The 19,523-nt window shown below is 35.9% G+C and overlaps 1 protein-coding gene across 2 annotated transcripts; it reads right to left on the bottom strand.

Annotated features, from left to right (window-relative positions):
* Positions 1-893: 893 nt before the first annotated feature.
* On the bottom strand, positions 894-19,047 carry EndoG (Endonuclease G). 2 transcript variants are annotated; one of them, XM_069840250.1, is made up of 6 exons: positions 18,661-19,047; positions 13,974-14,167; positions 13,343-13,579; positions 6,927-7,107; positions 1,444-1,559; positions 894-1,136 (listed from the first exon to the last, which is right to left on the bottom strand). In XM_069840250.1, exons 1-5 carry the CDS (start codon positions 18,982-18,984, stop codon positions 1,455-1,457), a joined length of 1,041 nt encoding a protein of 346 aa, XP_069696351.1. In that variant the 5' UTR covers positions 18,985-19,047; the 3' UTR covers positions 894-1,136; positions 1,444-1,454. The 2 variants fall into 2 exon arrangements, with proteins under 2 accessions (XP_069696351.1, XP_069696350.1); XM_069840249.1 differs by lacking the exon at positions 894-1,136 and having other exon boundaries at positions 1,253-1,559.
* Positions 19,048-19,523: the final 476 nt, after the last annotated feature.

Genomic DNA, 19,523 nt, shown 5'->3' with positions numbered 1-19,523 from the left:
TTTTTTTAAGAAAAATTAAAAATTAAGGGTAAATGAATAGGGCTACCTTAAAGGTATGGAAAGCTCGGGTGGAGCGATATAATACTGCACATCTGAACTTATTTATCAGATTTTAATCATTATATTTCACGAAATTAAAAACAATATAATAAGGCTTATATTTTACAATCAAACATTTTATCTAAACTTCACATGAAAAAAGTAGAAACAAAAGAATAGAAGTAATGAATGAACAAATAAATAAAATAAAGAATGAAGAAAAAGTGTGTGAATTAGACAAGAAAACAAAAATATGCTACAATCAATACATTCTTGCAAACTGACTTGCTGACTTTTGTAGCAGAGATGTAGTGGCAGTTTGCAATTTTCTCCATTATAAGGGATCCCAAAGGAAGCTACTAGTTTGTTCTGCTTACTTTCCACATGAACTTGAAGAATTATCACCTGACTGATGAGACATCGTGAAGAAAGGGGGCTGCTGTTACTTATGGGATGTGATATTAACTCCTACAATGGTATGTAGGGAAGTGCGGAGACTAACTCCAGTGGTGGGTCCTTTGCTCGAATTCCTTGGGCCAACCAGATTCGAAATCTATAAATAGGGGATCTTTATAATAATGGAGAGTTGGAATGTAGATTGCCCGTTTCTTCTCGTGTACGCCTTCGGACTGTTCTTTGTATGTTTCGAACCTGATGGTGGGGTCAATGATCATACCCTGAGACATGGGTTCACTAATGGTGATGTTAATTCGCCTGTTACTGACAATTTCAGGAGTACTGCAGACTTCTTCGTAGATGGTGTATTTTAATCTTCTAAGATCATCGGCCAACTTAATTGAAGAAGAATATGATTATGAAATTAGAACCGAAAAGAATGGCAGCAACAAAGATGATACCCATGATTTTAATCATTATATTTCACGAAATTAAAAACAATATAGCAAGGCTTATATTTTACAACCAAACATTTTATCTAAACTTCACATGAAAAAGTAGAAACAAAAGAATAGAAGTAATGAATGAACAAATAAATAAAGTAAAGAGTAAAGAAAAAGTGTGTGAATTAGACAAGAAAACAAAAATATGCTACAAAATCAAAAATGCAAAATTCACAATTTTTAAAATGAAGACAATCTCTGAAAGAAAAAAAAAAACAATCTTTACAACTCATTACAAATAATGTTAATTGATGTAAAGTGTAAAATATTCATTAAGAGGAGGGAAGCAAGGATAGATTAAAGAGAGATTGTACTTTTCTTTTTGTTTTGTTTTATTAAAAGTTATCTACATCACATGCAAATTAAAACATGCAGTGATTTAATCTTTGTAACATATTTGAATTCAAAACATTATGCATAGTTTCATTTTCAACTAATATTATATACACTATTCACAAAATAGATTGTATATTTGTTGGTCATTATAATAAAAGTGTACTAATACCTGTTATGCATTTAAACTGCAGTACATTTCGTTCCATTAATTTTTCTAAGTTTGTCTCTAGCCAACCGATCAAAAAACAGAAGGCCAGCAGCCCGTTCTATACTGTCAGGTGGTACCTACAAAAAACAGCATTACTTTACATTATATCCAGAATTTCAGAAGGTACTGTTCTCAGGTTCCTAAAAATTTCTGCCACAAAATCTGAAATATTACAGAGAGGAGCACTTATCAAGATCCGAGGAGGAGGCAAGCACTAGTGCGAGGTGTGAGCATGCAAACACGAAGAATGACACTGCAGTTTTCAAATCAGATGCGAGTAATATGTTGGCAGTAGTGAAGAACTTGTGAAAGTGAGTAACAATTTCATAAAAAGATGTGAACAATGTGGGACATCTTGAGCAATGAATGTGAGCTAAGTATGTACAAATTCTATAATATTCTTATTGTAAATATTGTATCAGTGCCAGGTATACCAGCACACACACTGGTTCAGACGGTGCTACTGTAGTTTCTGTGATGGATTCTAAGGTGGCTGCGCTGATGGCTGCCCTGCGTGCTCACTTGCTGGCTCCCGTCTTGGCTACGGTGATGGTAGTTGTTCACACGGAGCTGGCTCTTTTCACAGTTCAAATTGGAAAATCATCTGCTGTTTCATCTGTTGCCAACACTCATGGTCAAAAAGAAACTAAACCATGAATGGAAAACAACTAAAGTCCTACATTAACAGTAGTAAATGTCGTAATAATGTAATTAAGCCATAAGTGCAAAAACAGTTAAAGTCCGAAATTTAATTGTTGTTTCTTAGAAACTAAAGAATATAGAAAAAAAAACAGGTTTAATTGGAAAACAACGAACATGGCGACATTTTTTCAGTGGTGATATTATACAGGGTGTTTCAAAAATACGGGGCATAATTTCAGGTGTGTATTTCCCACATGTAGACAAAATAGTTCATTACAACATGTGTCCGGAAATGCTTCATTTCCGAGTTATGGCCTTCACAACATTGAAATTCACCGGAACGTTTTTCTTTCCGCAGATCGTTGTCATTACAGAAGATGTTCAAAATGTCCATCTCTTGCTTGAATAGACCTCACATCGATGTCTCATTGACCTGCGGACACGATCCCAAACTCCAGGAGTATTGTGTATGTCCTCAGATATGATAAGGATACAATTGATACTCTTTCAACAGTCTCCAGACAGTCGTATGAGGAACATTGACTTGCAATGCTACCCTTCGTGTGCTGATAGAAGGAGTCATGTTCACAGCCTCCAGAATCTCCTCCTGTACTTCTGGAGTTGTAGATCTTGGTCGTCCCCTTCCCACTTGGTCGTCCCCTTCCCAAACCAGGAGAGTTAAATTTTCCATACTCGCACAGACGGTAATGGAGACGTACAAATGTCTTCCGATCTGGGCATTGTCGCTGAGGGGACCTCTCCTGGTACAAACGACGAGCCAGCGCAACATTGCCGTCCGCCTTACCGTACATGAAGTGTATCTCTGCCAGCTCTTGATTTGAATACATGTCACACAATCGAACGTCTACACAACACTGAATGTAACCTTCGCCTCGGAATGAACTGTCAGAGTGCCCTCTTAATGTCTCCTTTGACGGCAACGACCTGCGGAAAGAAAAACGTTCCGGTGAATTTCAATGTTGTCAAGGCCATAACTCGGAAATAAAGCATTTCCGGACACATGTTGTAATGAACTATTTTGATTGTCTACATGTGGGAAATACATACCTGAAATTATGCCCCGTAGTTTTTAAACACCCTGTATGATCATCTTTGGATCCAGCCTGCAAACCATCACGAAAAATAGCAAGGAACCTACCCTCGAAATCCAGCAAGCTAGCCATCCATGGAGCCACCAGAGCGCATTACTTCCGGCAAGTGAGCACGCAGGCTACCCATCAGTGCAGCCACCTTGGAATCCATCACAGAAACACTCACCGTCTGAACCGGGCTTAAGCTGTAACTTGGGATTGACATTGCCTACATCCAATCACGAAAAATGCTTCCCACATGCCCTTTCTGTAACCTTAATGAAAATATGGATCTCTAACTTCTACTCAATTTTCGGTAATTTCATATAAGACGGGTACCTGGTTGAATGTAGTAAGTATTACCAACTTTTTTTATTTTAGAGTTAAATGTTAGTGATTTTTAGTGACTTTTATAATATGTTATTTCTAGGTTTTTATACTAGGTGTCGCCGTGATTTTCTTTCAATTTGATTGGTTAGAGTTATCAATTGTTCTAGAATTTTCGTTAATTTTGAGTGGGTAATAACATTGTCAGTTGTTCTTGGTTGTATGACGTGAGGTGGTGTTATATTGTGTCTGATGGCTAAAGCTATTGAAAGTTCGTCATTTTAAGATATTTATGAAAGATGTGTGAACATAGAACAGAGTATTAAATTCTGTGTCGATTTTGGTTTAGTTCTTTCACTGGTGAATAAAAATTTTGTCGAAAACTATAGTTTTAAAGGAATTATTTACTGAATATTCCGTGTAAGTTAAGGTGTAATCAGGGCTGGGCAGTATTTGAAATACATGTATTTGAAATACGTATTTGAAATACGTATTTGAAATACATTTGTATTTTGTATTTTGTAATTTGTAAGGATTTTCGAAAGTATTTTGTATTTAAATACATAAAATTGATGTAGTTTGTATTTCAAATACTCAAAATACTTTTTTCTTCTTCTTGTTCTTCAAGTTTTGGATTTGGATTTGAAGAATGAACTTTTGTCTTATTTGCCTACCCATTTCAGTTGTGGTAGCCATACACTTAGTTTTCTTACCACAACTGATTTCCTTAATGCCATAAAGAAATCTCCAACAGCATCAAGGATCCATCACCCAACACTTGATAAATGTTTAGCATTATGGAATGCGTCTAGGAGACTCAAATATTCAGAAATTATATCAGATGTCTTGAAATATTCACTAAAGTTTCCTTGCCCAACTCGCTGGAATTCTCTTTATGACTCAATCTCTCAAATATTGCAATTCAAATATGATATAAACAGTATATGTGAAAAACTGGGATTGCAAACCTTCAAAGATGTTGAGTTTCAGTACCTTGAAGAATATTGTGCAGTTCTGAAACCCATTGCCATAGCCCTTAATTTAATGCAAAATGAGAAGATGTGCTATTATGGTCAAATTTTGTCCACATTAATTTCCCTTAAAAACAGATTACATATTCTGTTACCTAGTAATCTACGCCATCTATTCCAAGTAACTCCAATCCTAATAAGTTCACTTTCATCAAGATTTAAAGTGATGTTTTATATGATCCCAGAAAAAAATTGAACTATTTTGGCAGCTTGCTCCACCCATCATTGAAGATGAGACGGCTACCTGACACTGCCTCACCAAATGATAAGAGGAGGACACAGAATATGTGTGTGAAATCAGCTGAGCAGTTGTCTGCTACATCTCTGGTCAGTTTAGACGATGAAAACAATTTTTATGTTTTCAATTCAAGTAAAACAGACTTTGAAAAGCAAAAAGAAAATAACTTGTCTGCTGTGGAATATGAGCTCATACAATTCTTCAATGGCAATGTGCACTCTAGAAATCTAGAGAATTACCAACAGTAAAACAAGCTTTTATAAATATAATACAAGTTTGTGTTTCTCTGCGCCTGTAGAAAGACTGTCCTTGTTTTGCAGGATTTATTCATTTACAAGCAAGGGGGTCCTTATCTTATGAACATTTGAGGAACTGGTTATTTTGAAAGTGAGCAGTAATTATTCATATGTAGCATAATTTCATTGATGACTGGGAAAAGGAAGAATGTTCAGTTACAGTGTTTATATAAAACTTCGAGGTAAAAATACTTTTAATGTTAATATAATATTTTAGATTTTCAGTACAGTAATATTCTTATTTCTTTAGGCCTATATATTGTATCGAGTATTTGAAATACAAATGTTGTTGTTGTTTTCTAATGCCAAGCGTTTGACAATAAAGTCATCTGACCTCTTGCACTCCAATATTTTTCAAAAATATTATCATGGCCAGCCAATGAAGCACAGATTTTGAGGTGTTCTGAATCCATTTCTTGGTTTGAGGTTAAATGGCAAGTTGTAGCCGATTTAAGTGAACACCATATTTTAACGTTTTGGTGGCTACTTCATTCACACACAACCCCCAGAATGTCTGGAGGACCACACCTGCTGTTGGTCGACGGGTCCATTGGACCTAGCTGGGAGATCTTGTTGATCACCAGCTTTCCCTCCTTAAGCCACTGGAGGACGATTTTAATGCCATAGCAGGTCAGCACTAGGAACAGAAAAGTAGAAAGAGGAGGAAGAAAAGGGAAATGAACCCCAAGGCCTCGAATGCTCAAATGTCGTCGGGATCGAAGAAAGTAAGAGTTCAGTCAGAGGACTGGATAGGAAAGGGTAAAGAGGGAATTAGGTATTGGATAGAGGGAAATTATACCAAATTCAGTCATTAACTCATCAAGCTGACCAGTGCTAATGGATGAGTAACCCCTCCCTTTAGTTCAGCTCGTAAAAATATGCTTACTAACAGCTGCACCACGGGAAGGTAGGGATGGGACATTGGGTATTTGTCCAGGTTGGTTCCTTAAAGCCTTCAATGGGAAGGATTAATGGCTCTCCCCCCTGTATCCGACAGATACCCTTTTGCAGCCAAAATACAAATACAAATGTATTTTGAGTATTTGAAATACAAACGTATTTTGGTTAATTTTTTTAAAGTATTTTGTATTTGTATTTCAAATACAATTATTTGAAGTATTTGTATTTGTATTTGAAATACTTGGATGTCAGTATTTTGCCCAGCCCTGGGTGTAATAAGTGTTCGAAGAGAATTTCATTTTGTGTAAACACATGGTTTAATTATGCGAAGTTGACTATACGACAAATTGTTAGTTTAGTTCTTTGTTGCCTGCATGGTTTAAGTTTAGATTGCCTTGAAGCCTGTGTCATATAATAGGAGTGAAATGGTTGTCGCTGAAGACGTCAATGAGGATTGAATTTTGTTTCATAAGGTGAAAAATTACTATGTTTGTTATGTATTTTAGTGATTTTTTGGGGTAAAGTGTGGATCAAAACTGCCAGAAAAGTACTGCCAACTATGAAGTTCGAATGCTACCTACACCAAAAAAATCAAAGATGGAAAATAAAACATATTTTCATTTTTTTGAAGGGCTGTTCTTCTTTAAAAATATGAATACATGTTTGATTTTCCATCTTTAATTTTGTGATGTTTGATGGCATTTGAACTTCATAGTTGGCAGATTGTTTTTGGTAGTTTTCGTCAGCCATGTTGGATTTTGCCCATCTTCTAGGAAATTACCCAATTTTCTATTCTCTCTGCTAAATATTGGAATGTAAGAGACCACATGACTTCGTCAACTGCTCAATATTACATACCATCCAACCATTTAGTTTAAGAAGCACTTTTAATAAAATAATGCATTCTGAGAGTTTTTACCTGGAATACAGTTAAGGGTGTGTTGTCATCTATTACTTGATTTGGCATTACATATGCTTCCATGTCATATTTTTGATCATCAGTCTCTCCAACAACTACTTTGAAGAAATGTGTTGGCACAGCAACAAAATTTGCTCCTATAACTTGATATTTTACGTATGTTTTTCCATCATTATCTTTCCTATAAAAATGAACATTTTATTACAGTTTAAGCAAAGAAAAGTGTAGAATCAATTTTAACTTACATGGGAGTGCTATGAATACTTATTTCGAAGACACCTGAAACCTATTGCATAAAATTACTATTTTACTAGTGACAAATTAGTAAATAAGTAAAAAAATAATTGCAGATGCACAATTTAATTAATAACATCTCATTGCCACTCCACTGACCTTTGCCATGATATACTTTACATGTTGAAAGATATGTCAATATAAAAAGACACACAGATAATTATGTATTACCTTTTCACCTGCCAGATATGAACATTGTCCACAATGGGAGTTTAAAAACACTATTTATTGAAAAACAAAGATGGCAGGAAAGAATAAGATGACAAGGAGCATAAGTACAAGTGACGAAGAAAACAAATATGACGCAGATGTAAAAACAATATTCTCGGACATCTTAAAAGAAATTAAAGGGCTAAAAGGACAGTTCGAAAAATTCAGGGAGAAAATTAAACAAGACGATAACTCAGATATGAGAAAATAAACACACAACATGGAGAAAAATACAGATGAAAGATACCACATATTAGAAGACCAAATAACAAACAAAGAAAACGACACAAAGGAAATAATTACAAGAATATAAGACCAAATCAAGACACTGGAGAGAGCGAAAGAATAAAACAACGTAGGAAAAGAAAAAAAAAAAAACAATATAATTATAAAGTGCAGAGAATTCAATGGAGAAGCGACAAGGGAAACAGACACACAAGTAAAAACAATTCTAGAAAAACTAGACTTCAAAGAAGAATAAACAAAAATAACTTACATTGGCAAAGATTGGTTGAACAACGCTTCGAGCTCAAGAAATTAGAAGACAAAATCGACATCCTGAAAAACAAAATCAAATTAAAAGGAGAAGAATGCTTCGACTCTGAGCTGACCAAAAAAAAAAAAAAAAGCTAGAGAGGAGAGGGATAAAGGGAACATTGTAGAAGTAGGATAAAAAAAACTGCTCATTAACGATAACTGGGTAAACTGGAAGGACATGTCTCCTCAAAACAACATACAGACCAAACCGAGATTCCACCGACAAAGCCAAAGACAGAAAGAGCTTCAAAAACAAAAAGAGGACAAGAAATCACAATAGCTACACTTAATGTATGAACATTAAGAACAGAAGAAAGAGAAGAAGAACTAGATTCCACACTAGAATAAGTAGACTATGAGATACTAGGAAGGAAGACAAGAGAAGCCTGGGTTGCCAGGCGCAGGAAAAGTAACCATCTTCCCAGCTTATGAAAACTGTCGTACTTCAGCATAAAATTATCGTACAATTCATTTCTCATCTTATTGTTTTTACAGACAATGCATACAAACACATTTCACATAACACATTTTCATCAGGAGGATGTTTTTTTTTTTTAATATCATTCATTTTAAGATCTACTATCTTTAATTTTTAATAGTTAAGGATCTTGCCATTGATAGATTTTTTTTATTTGATTGGGTTATTTTACGACGCTGTATCAACATCTAGGTTATTTAGCGTCTGAATGAAATGAAGGTGATAATGCCGGTGAAATGAGTCCGGAGTCCACCACCGAAATTTACCCAGCATTTGCTCATATTGGGTTGAGGGAAAACCCCGGAAAAAACCTCAACCAGGTAACTTGTCCCAACCGGGATTCGAACCCAGGCCACCTCGTTTCACGGCCAGACGCGCTGACCGTTACTCCACAGGTGTGGACTGCCATTGATAATTTATTTCGTTTAAGTAATTAAGAAATACTGACATCTCTCTTTTGTGGTAAAAATAAATAAATATTAATTATTCGATTATCATGTTTCCTGCATAGCAGACACGATTTTGAATAACTCAATTTCGATGGGTAATTTATTTGATTTTATGTTGAAAAGAAACATTATTGTTACATTTAAAGTCAGCAGAAATTTGATCCTTGGCCTGTGTGGTGGCTATTAAATGAATCCACCGTAGTCGACTCAGACGGTGCGTTTAGACTTCTTAAGCTTATGATGTGCTATTTCATTGATACAGAGCTGAAGCAAAGGTGACAAATTATGACTTACTTCTATGACTAACGCAGCCACCATATCGATTTTCAAAGCATCTTTTCCCTCTTAAAAATCGTGTTTCTTTCATATTAGTCAACGATATATTGAACGAAGAAAATTGTTGAAAAGAGACGAATTAACAGGTAATTTTATTTTAATTACAGACCTACATCAATTCCAAAATAATTTTGTTCCTCCAGTAAAATAGCTGTATAAAATTGAAGAGTCCACTGCAAGAATGATGGATGTCACTTTCTTGTCGAAAATGAACCAAGACTGTCAATGCATAGCTTAAGCCATATAGAATGTATATACAGAGTTATATGGCATTAACACTAATAGTCATTGTCCAGTAATGATCGGAAAATCACAGTTCAGCTTTGAGCGCTAAGCATTTCAAACTTTCAATTGCTTCTCCTGCAAAATGTATTCCAAAATGACATCCATCATTCTTGCAGTGGACTCCTCAATTGCGTATGACATAAAGTTCGGTCGTACCTCGTACAATAAAGCAGTCAAACAAAATTTTAAAGCATTGTTTAGTCAACTGACCGAAGACAGGTTTGAATTTTATAAGTAACACCAATAAGACATCACTCATGAGGCAACTAGGCCAGGAGATAATAGGGTAGGGTGGTCAATTCCTTTTCTCCTCCAATGCATACATCGCCGATTAGCTACATATTCCACTAATCAGACTTCAGATGGATATAAACAATTCTTCTTCCTCTGACACATATCGTCAAGTGAGATGTACTGCCTGGTAATAGATATAGTCTACATATCATCTGCCAGTCATATTAAAATGGAGATGAAATCATTTATTATGAAACTCTTGAGGGGAACATTAGCGTATTTCAGGTCAATCTTAAGGTCTTAAAGTGTAAAATGGTCTACCCCTCTGTCATGCCTCTCGTTAACAGTTAGTGGGTGTAAAAGCATGACAATTACCTTTCTTCCCACCACAATCTGAACACACGCTCTCGCCATGAAACAATACTAACAATACCATCCCATCGCACCTCCTCATACTCATCCTCTTTCACAATAGCCCTGCCAAGACTCTGGAATTCGTTACCTGCTAGCATCAGGGACTGTCGAAATAAAATTGAATTCAAACGCAAACTTACTAGGCACTTGGTCAGTAATTGAGACTCGTTCAGACATGGTTTCTTGTAAATAGTTCTCTTAATCTATCACAAAATATTTCAATATCCGGTAATTTCATCACTATAGAATTTTGTTATTGTAGGTTTAATTTGTAATTTAGTAAATACAAAAATATTCTTTGTTCTTAACTTCTATGATAAAATGTCTAGCTTTCATTAATCAGGTATTCTTATCGTACTTTAATTTTTATTGTAATTGTAATTGTAAATTTAATATTAATTGTAATGTTATTGTTCATGTTATAGTTGTAATCCCCTGGTAAAGGGGCAGAGAAGGCCTGACGGCCTTATCTCTACCAGGTTAAATAAATAAATACTAATACTAATACATTATGCACTATGCAGGAACACAAGAGCTAAGTCTAGTCTGTTATCATCCTATACCCACCCTGGCTGACTATTATTATTTTTTAATTGGTTATTTTACGACACTTTTTCAACTTTATGGTTATATAGCATCTGAATGAGATGGAGGCGATAATGCTGGTGAAATGAGTCCAGGGACCAATGCCGAAAGTTACCCAGCATTTCCTCTTATTGGGCTGAAGAAAATCTCGGAAAAAACATCAACCAGGTAACTTGTCTCAATCAGGATTTTAACCTGCGCCCGCTCATTTCACAGTGAGGCATGCTAAGCGTTACTCGATAGTGGTGGACCTGACCACTATTATTCTTAGGCTCGGAAAATATATTAATAAACAATTGTAAAGCGATCCTCCTTAAATCCTGAATTGTTTTCTTTCATGGTATTTAATAAAGCAAGAAACAGTCCTACCGTCTTACTAATAAACCGTGTATAGTTTTTATACGAGACTTATGCAGAGTTGAGACCGAAAACGTTACTAATAAACCGTGAATAAGGGATGGCTATATAAACAATCTGTAACTATACAATGGGAATTGCTTTGCAGTAGTTATATACACGTAACCCCTTGTTTAAGCGTTGTATATAGAGAAAAAATGGCTGCCCCTCTAACAGCTGTTCGTATCGACTGTCATTTTATGATGGTGGATGCCTTGTAACCACAGAAGAACACACCAAAGAGCACAGAATAAGTAGATTATTATTGCTGTAGCTTGTACTCTTTGACCAAAATATAGTGTGGTAATCGATCAGAGCCAGTTGTACTATCGATTCTTAACACGGCACACTAGAGCGCTCTACCGGATGCAATAGAGAATCTCAGATATTCTATTACCTTTCGTAATGAAGTAATGACGAAACTATGACGTAGCTGTGTAACAGTTATACTGTTATACACGACGTACAGTATGTAGTGATTATTAGTAAGGAATTTACACACGACTTATAAACGAGTTACTCATTGTATAAGTATAAGAGAGTTAAACGTCTGTATGTAGAGTTTTTATTAGTAAGACCGCTAGTATATATTTTTTTATATTGTATTAGTCTATTTCATCAATCATTTTAAATGACTATGAAACTAACTACCGTCCGACAGAGTGATTATGTCACACAGGGTCGGTGAAACAGAAGAAGTCACGTGACAGTTACTCACTTTACAGGTTCCTTTTCTTTAAATTATTTTAAACAGTTGCATAATATTACGTAGACTTCCAATTCCGAACAGCAAATATTTTCAGAAAAGAGCCTAACAGCCCGCCACTAGCCTTTACAGAGGGGCCAGCAGAAATGGGTGGGGGAAATCAAGATGCAACATAACCATTTCGCCAAACAGAAGACAAGGTATAAGGAACTAAGTCATGGAGTGTATAATTTAATGTATGATAATGACGACGATAATAGTGATGATAATAATAGTAGTAGTAATAATAATAATAATAATAATAATAATAATAATAATTGGGTGAATGTTACTTATGTTCCGCCCACTATAGGAGACAAAGGCCAGTTTTACACTTATCCTAAACATAGTATAATTTATATTGGAGTGTAGGCTTTCACGGCCGGCATCAATAGTAGAAAAGTTTTCCGGGCTATGAGGCCGTGGTCTGTTGGTTGTGAGACCAAACGTTTCGTTCACTGCTGCGGTGAACATCTTCAGTGGTGTCTATTGCTGGTGCGGCTGGTTCAGATCTCCGAACATAGAAGAAACTGCCGCCTTGGCTAAGTAGATAAGTCGGCTGTAGCTGAACATGCTTATCTGGAAGGCGAACATAAAATTAGGTTCGAAGACACCGATACACTCAGCGACACACCACATTTCTACGCGAGGCTACACCGAGAGGCGATTGAAATATATAAACATAAGAGCAATTTCAATCGAAAAGAAGAAGGCCTCAAGGTTAACAAGGCCTGGTATCCGGCATTAAGGAAAACCAACATCAAACCCGCCCGCGTAGCACAATTAAACAACACAACCCCGGACGCGGAGCGCGTGGAAAACAGCAAACCCGCCCGCGAAGCACATTCGAGAGCGGACCGAGGCGACAACAGCAAGCCCCCCCCCCCTCCCGCACTAAATATACAACGATGCAGCCAGCGCAGACTGTAATCGGCACATGCAGTAGAACCAGCCGCACCAGCAATAGACACCACTGAAGATGTTCACCGCAGCAGTGAACGAAACGTTTGGTCTCACAACCAACAGACCACGGCCTCATAGCCCGGAAAACTTTTCTACTATAGTATAACTTGTTGCTTGTGTAGGCAGTCTTTTACATTAGATTTGCGAAAATTGGTTTATAGCGCAACATTGGCAGTGATAAAAGTGTGAAATATTCGGGTGAAACGAGCGTTGAGCAACTTCTGCCGATTTTGGAATAGACACCGACGCACTTGAACTGCCAACATAGAAAACAAAAAATCACACTCAATCCCTTTCACCTTCATCTTGACGGGATAATAAAAGCCAAGCCTAACCTAACCTAACCTAAGTGCGTCGGTGTCTATTCCAAAATCGGCGGAAGTCGCTCAACGCTCGTTTAACCAATATTCGTTCAGTGCGCGGTGGATACTCTACATTGACCAATAATTGTAACTAAAATATAATCTAAACTTTATATTAAACGTCTTACCTAGGGAGATAAAGTGGTCCAGTGCACACATATACATTTGTATATACTTTGGTCAATTTACGAACATATTTCTCTAGTCTGTTCCAAGAATCGCGGTTGAAACCAACTCCAACTTGAGGAGCAATATTTGAAAGAAAAAATGTCTGATCAACATGTTCCTGGCATACACGATGGTTACCTGCGGCTGCCATATGACCTCTGTCAAAGCCACTTCTTAGGTAATCAGAGTTCATTGACCTAAGAGAAAAGGAAACATAGCCTAATTAATTATATATATATAAACTGCTCCACATTCTTGAAATTCATTAAATCTCATTACTTACCTCTGAATCATAAGGAATATTGAATTAGTTCAGTGTGTCCATGATCAAACAGCTTCAAGGGACAGACACGGTATATTATATGGTTATCTCAAGAAAAATTAAAACCAAAGGAAATCTGGTACAAATTTGTGGAAGAAGAAAATAATCAGAATTCCCTATACGAAACAAAACTTCTGATACAACATACTCAGCAGAATGAAATCCTTTGAAAGATGGCAGGAGACAAGAAACAAACCACTATATATAATGCCAGAAAGAAAGAATATGATGATAAACAATAATAGCAAGGTATGACTTTTCAATTATACCTGAAGAAGGGATGCAGTGAAGTGTCTTCTTTGAAGTCACACTTTGCTCGATCTACTGATTCATTACGAACTAGTCTTTCTTTCGTTAGGTGTTCAAAAACCCAATGTGGAACTCTGGTCCTTCTATCATAGGACAAAACATAGTCATCATAGGATCTAACATTGTCAAGTCCAGGGAAGCCATGCTTCATGATCTATAAAAAAATAAACACAAATTATTGCTTTTAATATGACTTACTCGCAGCACAACCAACGCCCTGAATCTGAACAATGTATACTGTTTGTATAGAGAAGCATGATGAATTAAACAGAATATAAAGCACTATAAAGCTAAAGAAACTGATACTAGACTACTGTATATAATTCATTTTTACAATGATGAAGCGAAATAATTTTGTAGCTCAGATCTTAAAGGATTTGAAATTGTAAACATAATATTTACTAAATTAAACGGATTGAAATATGTGAATGAATGTGCTTGCAGAATGAATTTACAATGACTGATTGCTTTACCTGAAAAGAATAAAGTGAGAAACAAATGTAAGAATTTTTTTTTTTTTTTTTTTTTTTTTTTGCAATTCATTTTTTAGTTTTCAGAGAAGTCTCCATTGTATATTAAAAGTATTTATTTCAGTCACTGACTTCACAACATATGTTTAAGGTATTAAACCTTTACATTACATGCCTAAAAGATGTATAAACGTTTTCGTTGGTCAGGGCCAACATCATCAGATACGAAGTACATTTCGATAATATCAATAATCTCTACATAATTTCTACAAATACAATACATATTTAGTGACATGCAAACTGAACCTTATTAAAGTCAACATGGTTATGATACATTGTGACATTCTTATATGACAGCCCTTATTGTCAATTATTTCAAATACACATGTAAGTTGCAAAGTATATATGTTTGCAAGTCTTCACACATGGAATAATGAAGTAACTTGATGTAAAAGAATAAAAAAATAAAATAATAAAATATAAAACTAAGGTAGAAATGTTGTGAATGTGAAGAGTTGCAAATTACAGTATTTGAATACATACATACATAGATTTATTAAATCTACATACTTAGACTTCAACAAACAAAATTTGATAACACAATCCCAAGGGAAAAAATGGAACTCTCTGCATCAAAATCCACAGTTAATTCCCGATTTACCACGAAAATCGTCTATAGCTGCATTTAGATTGGCAACAGGCCATGATTGTTTGGCCAAACACCTGCATAGAATTGGAATATATCAGTCCCCTAACTGTCCATTGTGCAACTCAAACCAAGAAATGGATTCGGAACACCTCAAAATCTGTGCGTCAGTGGCTGGTCATGATAATATCTTTGAAAAATATTGGAGTGCAAGAGGTCAAATGACTTTATTGTCAAACGCCTGGCATTAGAAAACAATAACATACATACATACATACATACATACATACATACATACATACATACATACATACATACATACATACATACGTACGTTTGAATGGTTAAAATATGTGAATTAATGGGAAACAGAAATATGAACACAATAAATGTATTCAAATACTGTAATCTGCAACTCTTCACATTCACAACATTTCTACCTTAGTTTTATATTTTATTATTTTATTCTTTTACATCAAGTTACTTCATTATTCCATGTGTGAAGACTTGCAAACATATATACTTTGCAACTTGTACGTGTATTTTAAATAATTGACAATAAGGGCTGTCATATAAGAATGTCAAAATGTATCATAACCATGTTGGTTTTAATAAGGTTCAGTTTGCATGTCACTAAATATGTATTGTATTTGTAGAAATTATGTAAAGATTATTGATATTACTGAAATGTACTTCGCATCTGATGATGTTGGCGCTGACCAACGAAAACGTTTATACATCTTTTAAACATGTAATGTAAAGGTTTAACACCTTAAACATATGTTGTGAAGTCAGTGACTGAAATAAATACTTTTAATATACAATGTAAGAAGGTTTTATCTTATTTTCATAAAATCTGAATAACCAGGAATAATTAATTATAGGCTATATAATTACATCCTTGATTTCAGCCCACTGCAAAGTGCTAGGAATGTCAGCTGACAAACCAACCAATTTCAAACAATTGCTGTATTGCACTGTATTGTATTTATTTACATTCCACGGTATTCGTACATCGTGTTACAGTTAGAATATAGAACATGTCAAGAAAATTTAATCTTACAGAGTCATAATTCATAGTCACAGTTAGAGATGAGCTTAAACGATATTTCCAAGTATCTGTGACAACTGTGACTGTGACAATTAAATATCTGTGACTTTTATCGGTGATTTTGTCACACCGATATTTTATATGGATACGTAGCATGAATTACATCGATATTTTGTCATACCAATAAAAATTAGCAGGAAATATTGAAGAGCAGTGAAATATGAATACGATTTCTCTATACACACCACTCATCAGTGATTTATATGGGAAAATCCAACAAAGAAATTATGTACATGTACCATTAACAAATAAATACTTACCTAACTGAACAGTAACATGTCAAAAGTTAACCTCATGTACCAAGAGGTTATATTATAGATATTGAAACAGTTGATCATTTTTAAATGTAGTTGGGTATGGAGAAATTGAGGTTAGGCCTATATGATTATTATCCTAATCGTTTTAAAAATTGATTCTTTTTATTGTATATAATATAATGGATAAATTATTTTAAGTCGTGCATTAACATTATAATATTGAGCCATAGAATAAAAATTAATGAAACATAAGTATTCGGAAAAATATTGGAAAATAATTACAAAACAAAACAGTTGTTCAGACAGGATTTTACACAAGATTAAGTACTGGTAACCAATGGTGTTATTATTTAAATCGTGTAATAACTACATCATTTATAATAAGATGGAGAAACTACCGCCAGATTGCTGTTATTGTATCATGCGCACGCGCAAACCTACGACGTAGAGGAGAAAATATCAGTCACAGAGTAAGTTACTGAATATGGAGCAGATTTCGATAGCGATATTTTGTCACATATATTTCGCGTCATCAGTCACAGGTTTATCTGTGACAAAATATCGGTTTGTGAAATATCGGCCATCTCTAGTCACATTCTAGTTGAAATATATACAAAAGAGTTTAACAATAATACTAGTACAACACAAGGTGTTTTGAATTTGAATTGAATTTAATGGAGGGGGCACTATGGCCCAGCAATGCGACCTTGTTCAGATCTATTGCGCTAGCCTTCTGGTGACGCATTCCCAAACCCACACCGGCTGACCACACTAAGGTTCTCTGGTCCAGGTTTCGAGCAGGCAACCCCACTCATCCCTAGGCCAAGCCCCTCCATGCGTCACCAGCTAGCATTCAGGGAATGCTACGGAATGATAATGAAATGGAGAAATTGGTGATGGAATGATGTAAATGCCTAATTTGAGGGAAAACGGGAGAATCCCGGGAAAAACTTCAACTGCGACCTTGTCAGCCACAAGTATCACTATGGATTTTTTCAAAGAAAAAAATCCCAGACCTAACCAGGAATCGAACCCGGGCCGCCTGTGAGTCTGAAGGTCTGACCATTCAGCCACCGCAATGGTACATAAGGGGTTAGTATCGATACTTAATACAAGAAAAAAATATTAATGCAGTGTTGTTAAGTGTTATGTTTTATTTAACGACACTCGCAACTGCAGAGGTTATATCAGCGTCGCCGGATGTGCTGGAATTTTGTCCCACTGGAGTTCTTTTACATGCCAGTAAATCTACTGACATGAGCATGTCGCATTTAAGCACACTTAAATGCCATCGACCTGACCCGGGATCGAACCCGCAACTTTGGGCATAGAAGGCCAGCGCTATACCAACTCGCCAACCAGATCGACTGCAGTGTTGTTGAATGTAATAAATTTACCTACAGAATAGAAGGCGTGAGAAAACAGGTACTTCTTTAATTTGGCCCTAAGTAGGCCTAATCTTATGTTTTGCGTTTCATTTTTTATATCCATAGGGAGGCTATTATAAATTTTTACTGCACTCCTTCTTGATTGCACTGATTTGCCGATGGAGTATCAGTGAGGAATCCTTAGACTGAAATTTTCCCTAGGAGTCTTTTTTTTTTTTTTTTTTTGGTCAATGTTACTTATGTCCCACCCACTATAGAGACACAGGCCAATTTTACACATATTTAGTATAACTTGTTGCTTCTTTGACAGGTTAGGTTTGGTTAGTTTAGGTTTTTGTTATAGCCTACCTTGCATATACGATTATAGCGCAACACTGGCAGTGATAAAAGTGAAATATTCGTTCAGTGGGCGTTGGATACTCTACATTCACCTTTTTTTTTTTATATTTTGATGAAATTTGAGTCCATTTGGTGAGAACCCGTCCTTTAAATGAAAAATAGGGTTAATTGAGCGTTGAGCGACTTTCGCCGATTTTGGAATAGACACCGACGCGGTTAGGTTAGGTTAGTTTAGTTTAGGCTTTTATTATCCCGTCAAGATGCAGGTGAAAGCGATTGAGTGTGATTTTTTGTTTTCTGTGTTGGCAGTTCAAGTGCGTCGGTGTCTATTCCAAAATCGGCGCAAGTCGCTCAACGCTCGTTTCACCTGAACTAGGGCCTAGGCAAACAGTATCAATAATAAAAAAAAATATGATTTACCGAAATAACACTTAACCTGAGATATTCTGTTGGCTTTATTTGAAGCGTGATCTGGGCTCCCAGGATCTGGTTTAGCAGACCCTAATTCATCGTCTAATGTTAAAAGTTTGGTTTGAGGAAGAGAAGCTGCCGAAACTGTTCCAAAAATGGGAAGACCAGGCATTCGTTTTATTCCGCGTGTTACATCTCGTCGATTAGCTTGCGTATCACTGTCACATTCACATTCACATTTGGTATGGCTCCGTTTCCATCTTTCCGTTATAACTCCAGTAAACCAGCCCCCAACTCCAACACCGGTCAATGTAATAATTTGTACACTGCATTTCCAATTCCAAGCCATTTGATTTCACTATTTAACAAACACCATTCGCCGCACGTTTCGCACGTGTTAACAACACTGTTGCCAACATCCAACGAGCAGCATAGCCAACTCGATTCTTAAAAACCAGCTATGGAAGCCGCTAAATTGCTATAAATTTCATAAATTTTTGTTCGCTAAATAAACACTGAAAAACGCCATATCTAGCGGTAAAACCGCTGTATTGACTAAGCTGCTAACCAGGAATTTGTCCCTACCGGTACTTCAAGGAAATTTGAGTATCATCTGAGAATATAGAGATCATTTTTTATCCTGAAATCATTGTTTCTAGGGATTTATTGATTTTTTCCTTTAAAACTAAATCTTTTCTTTCATTTCACCTTCTATTATAATTTTTCTTCTTCTTCTTCTTCTTCGGCACTACGGCCCTTGTAGTCTAGCCTTGGCCTCCCTTAGGATCTTGGTCCATTCCTGTCCAACCAGTGCCTTCTGCCTCCATCTTCTCACGCTCGAGTCCTTAAATCTTCCTCCACTCCATCCAACCATCTTAGTTTCTGTCT

The sequence above is a fragment of the Periplaneta americana genome, chromosome 11 (genome assembly GCF_040183065.1).
Source record: "Periplaneta americana isolate PAMFEO1 chromosome 11, P.americana_PAMFEO1_priV1, whole genome shotgun sequence".
NCBI classification, from domain to species: domain Eukaryota; kingdom Metazoa; phylum Arthropoda; class Insecta; order Blattodea; family Blattidae; genus Periplaneta; species Periplaneta americana.
This window is presented reverse-complemented; position numbering and strand designations above follow the sequence as displayed.

Coding starts and splice junctions, on each gene's coding strand:
- EndoG (XM_069840250.1), bottom strand. CDS start 18,984: ATGGCTTGGAATTGGAAATGCAGTGTACAAATTATTACATTGACCGGT. Junction 13,580..13,973: donor TCACTGCATCCCTTCTTCAG/GTATAATTGAAA, acceptor CTTTTCTCTTAG/GTCAATGAACTCTGATTACC. Junction 7,108..13,342: donor GGACCACTTTATCTCCCTAG/GTAAGACGTTTA, acceptor TCATTTTTATAG/GAAAGATAATGATGGAAAAA.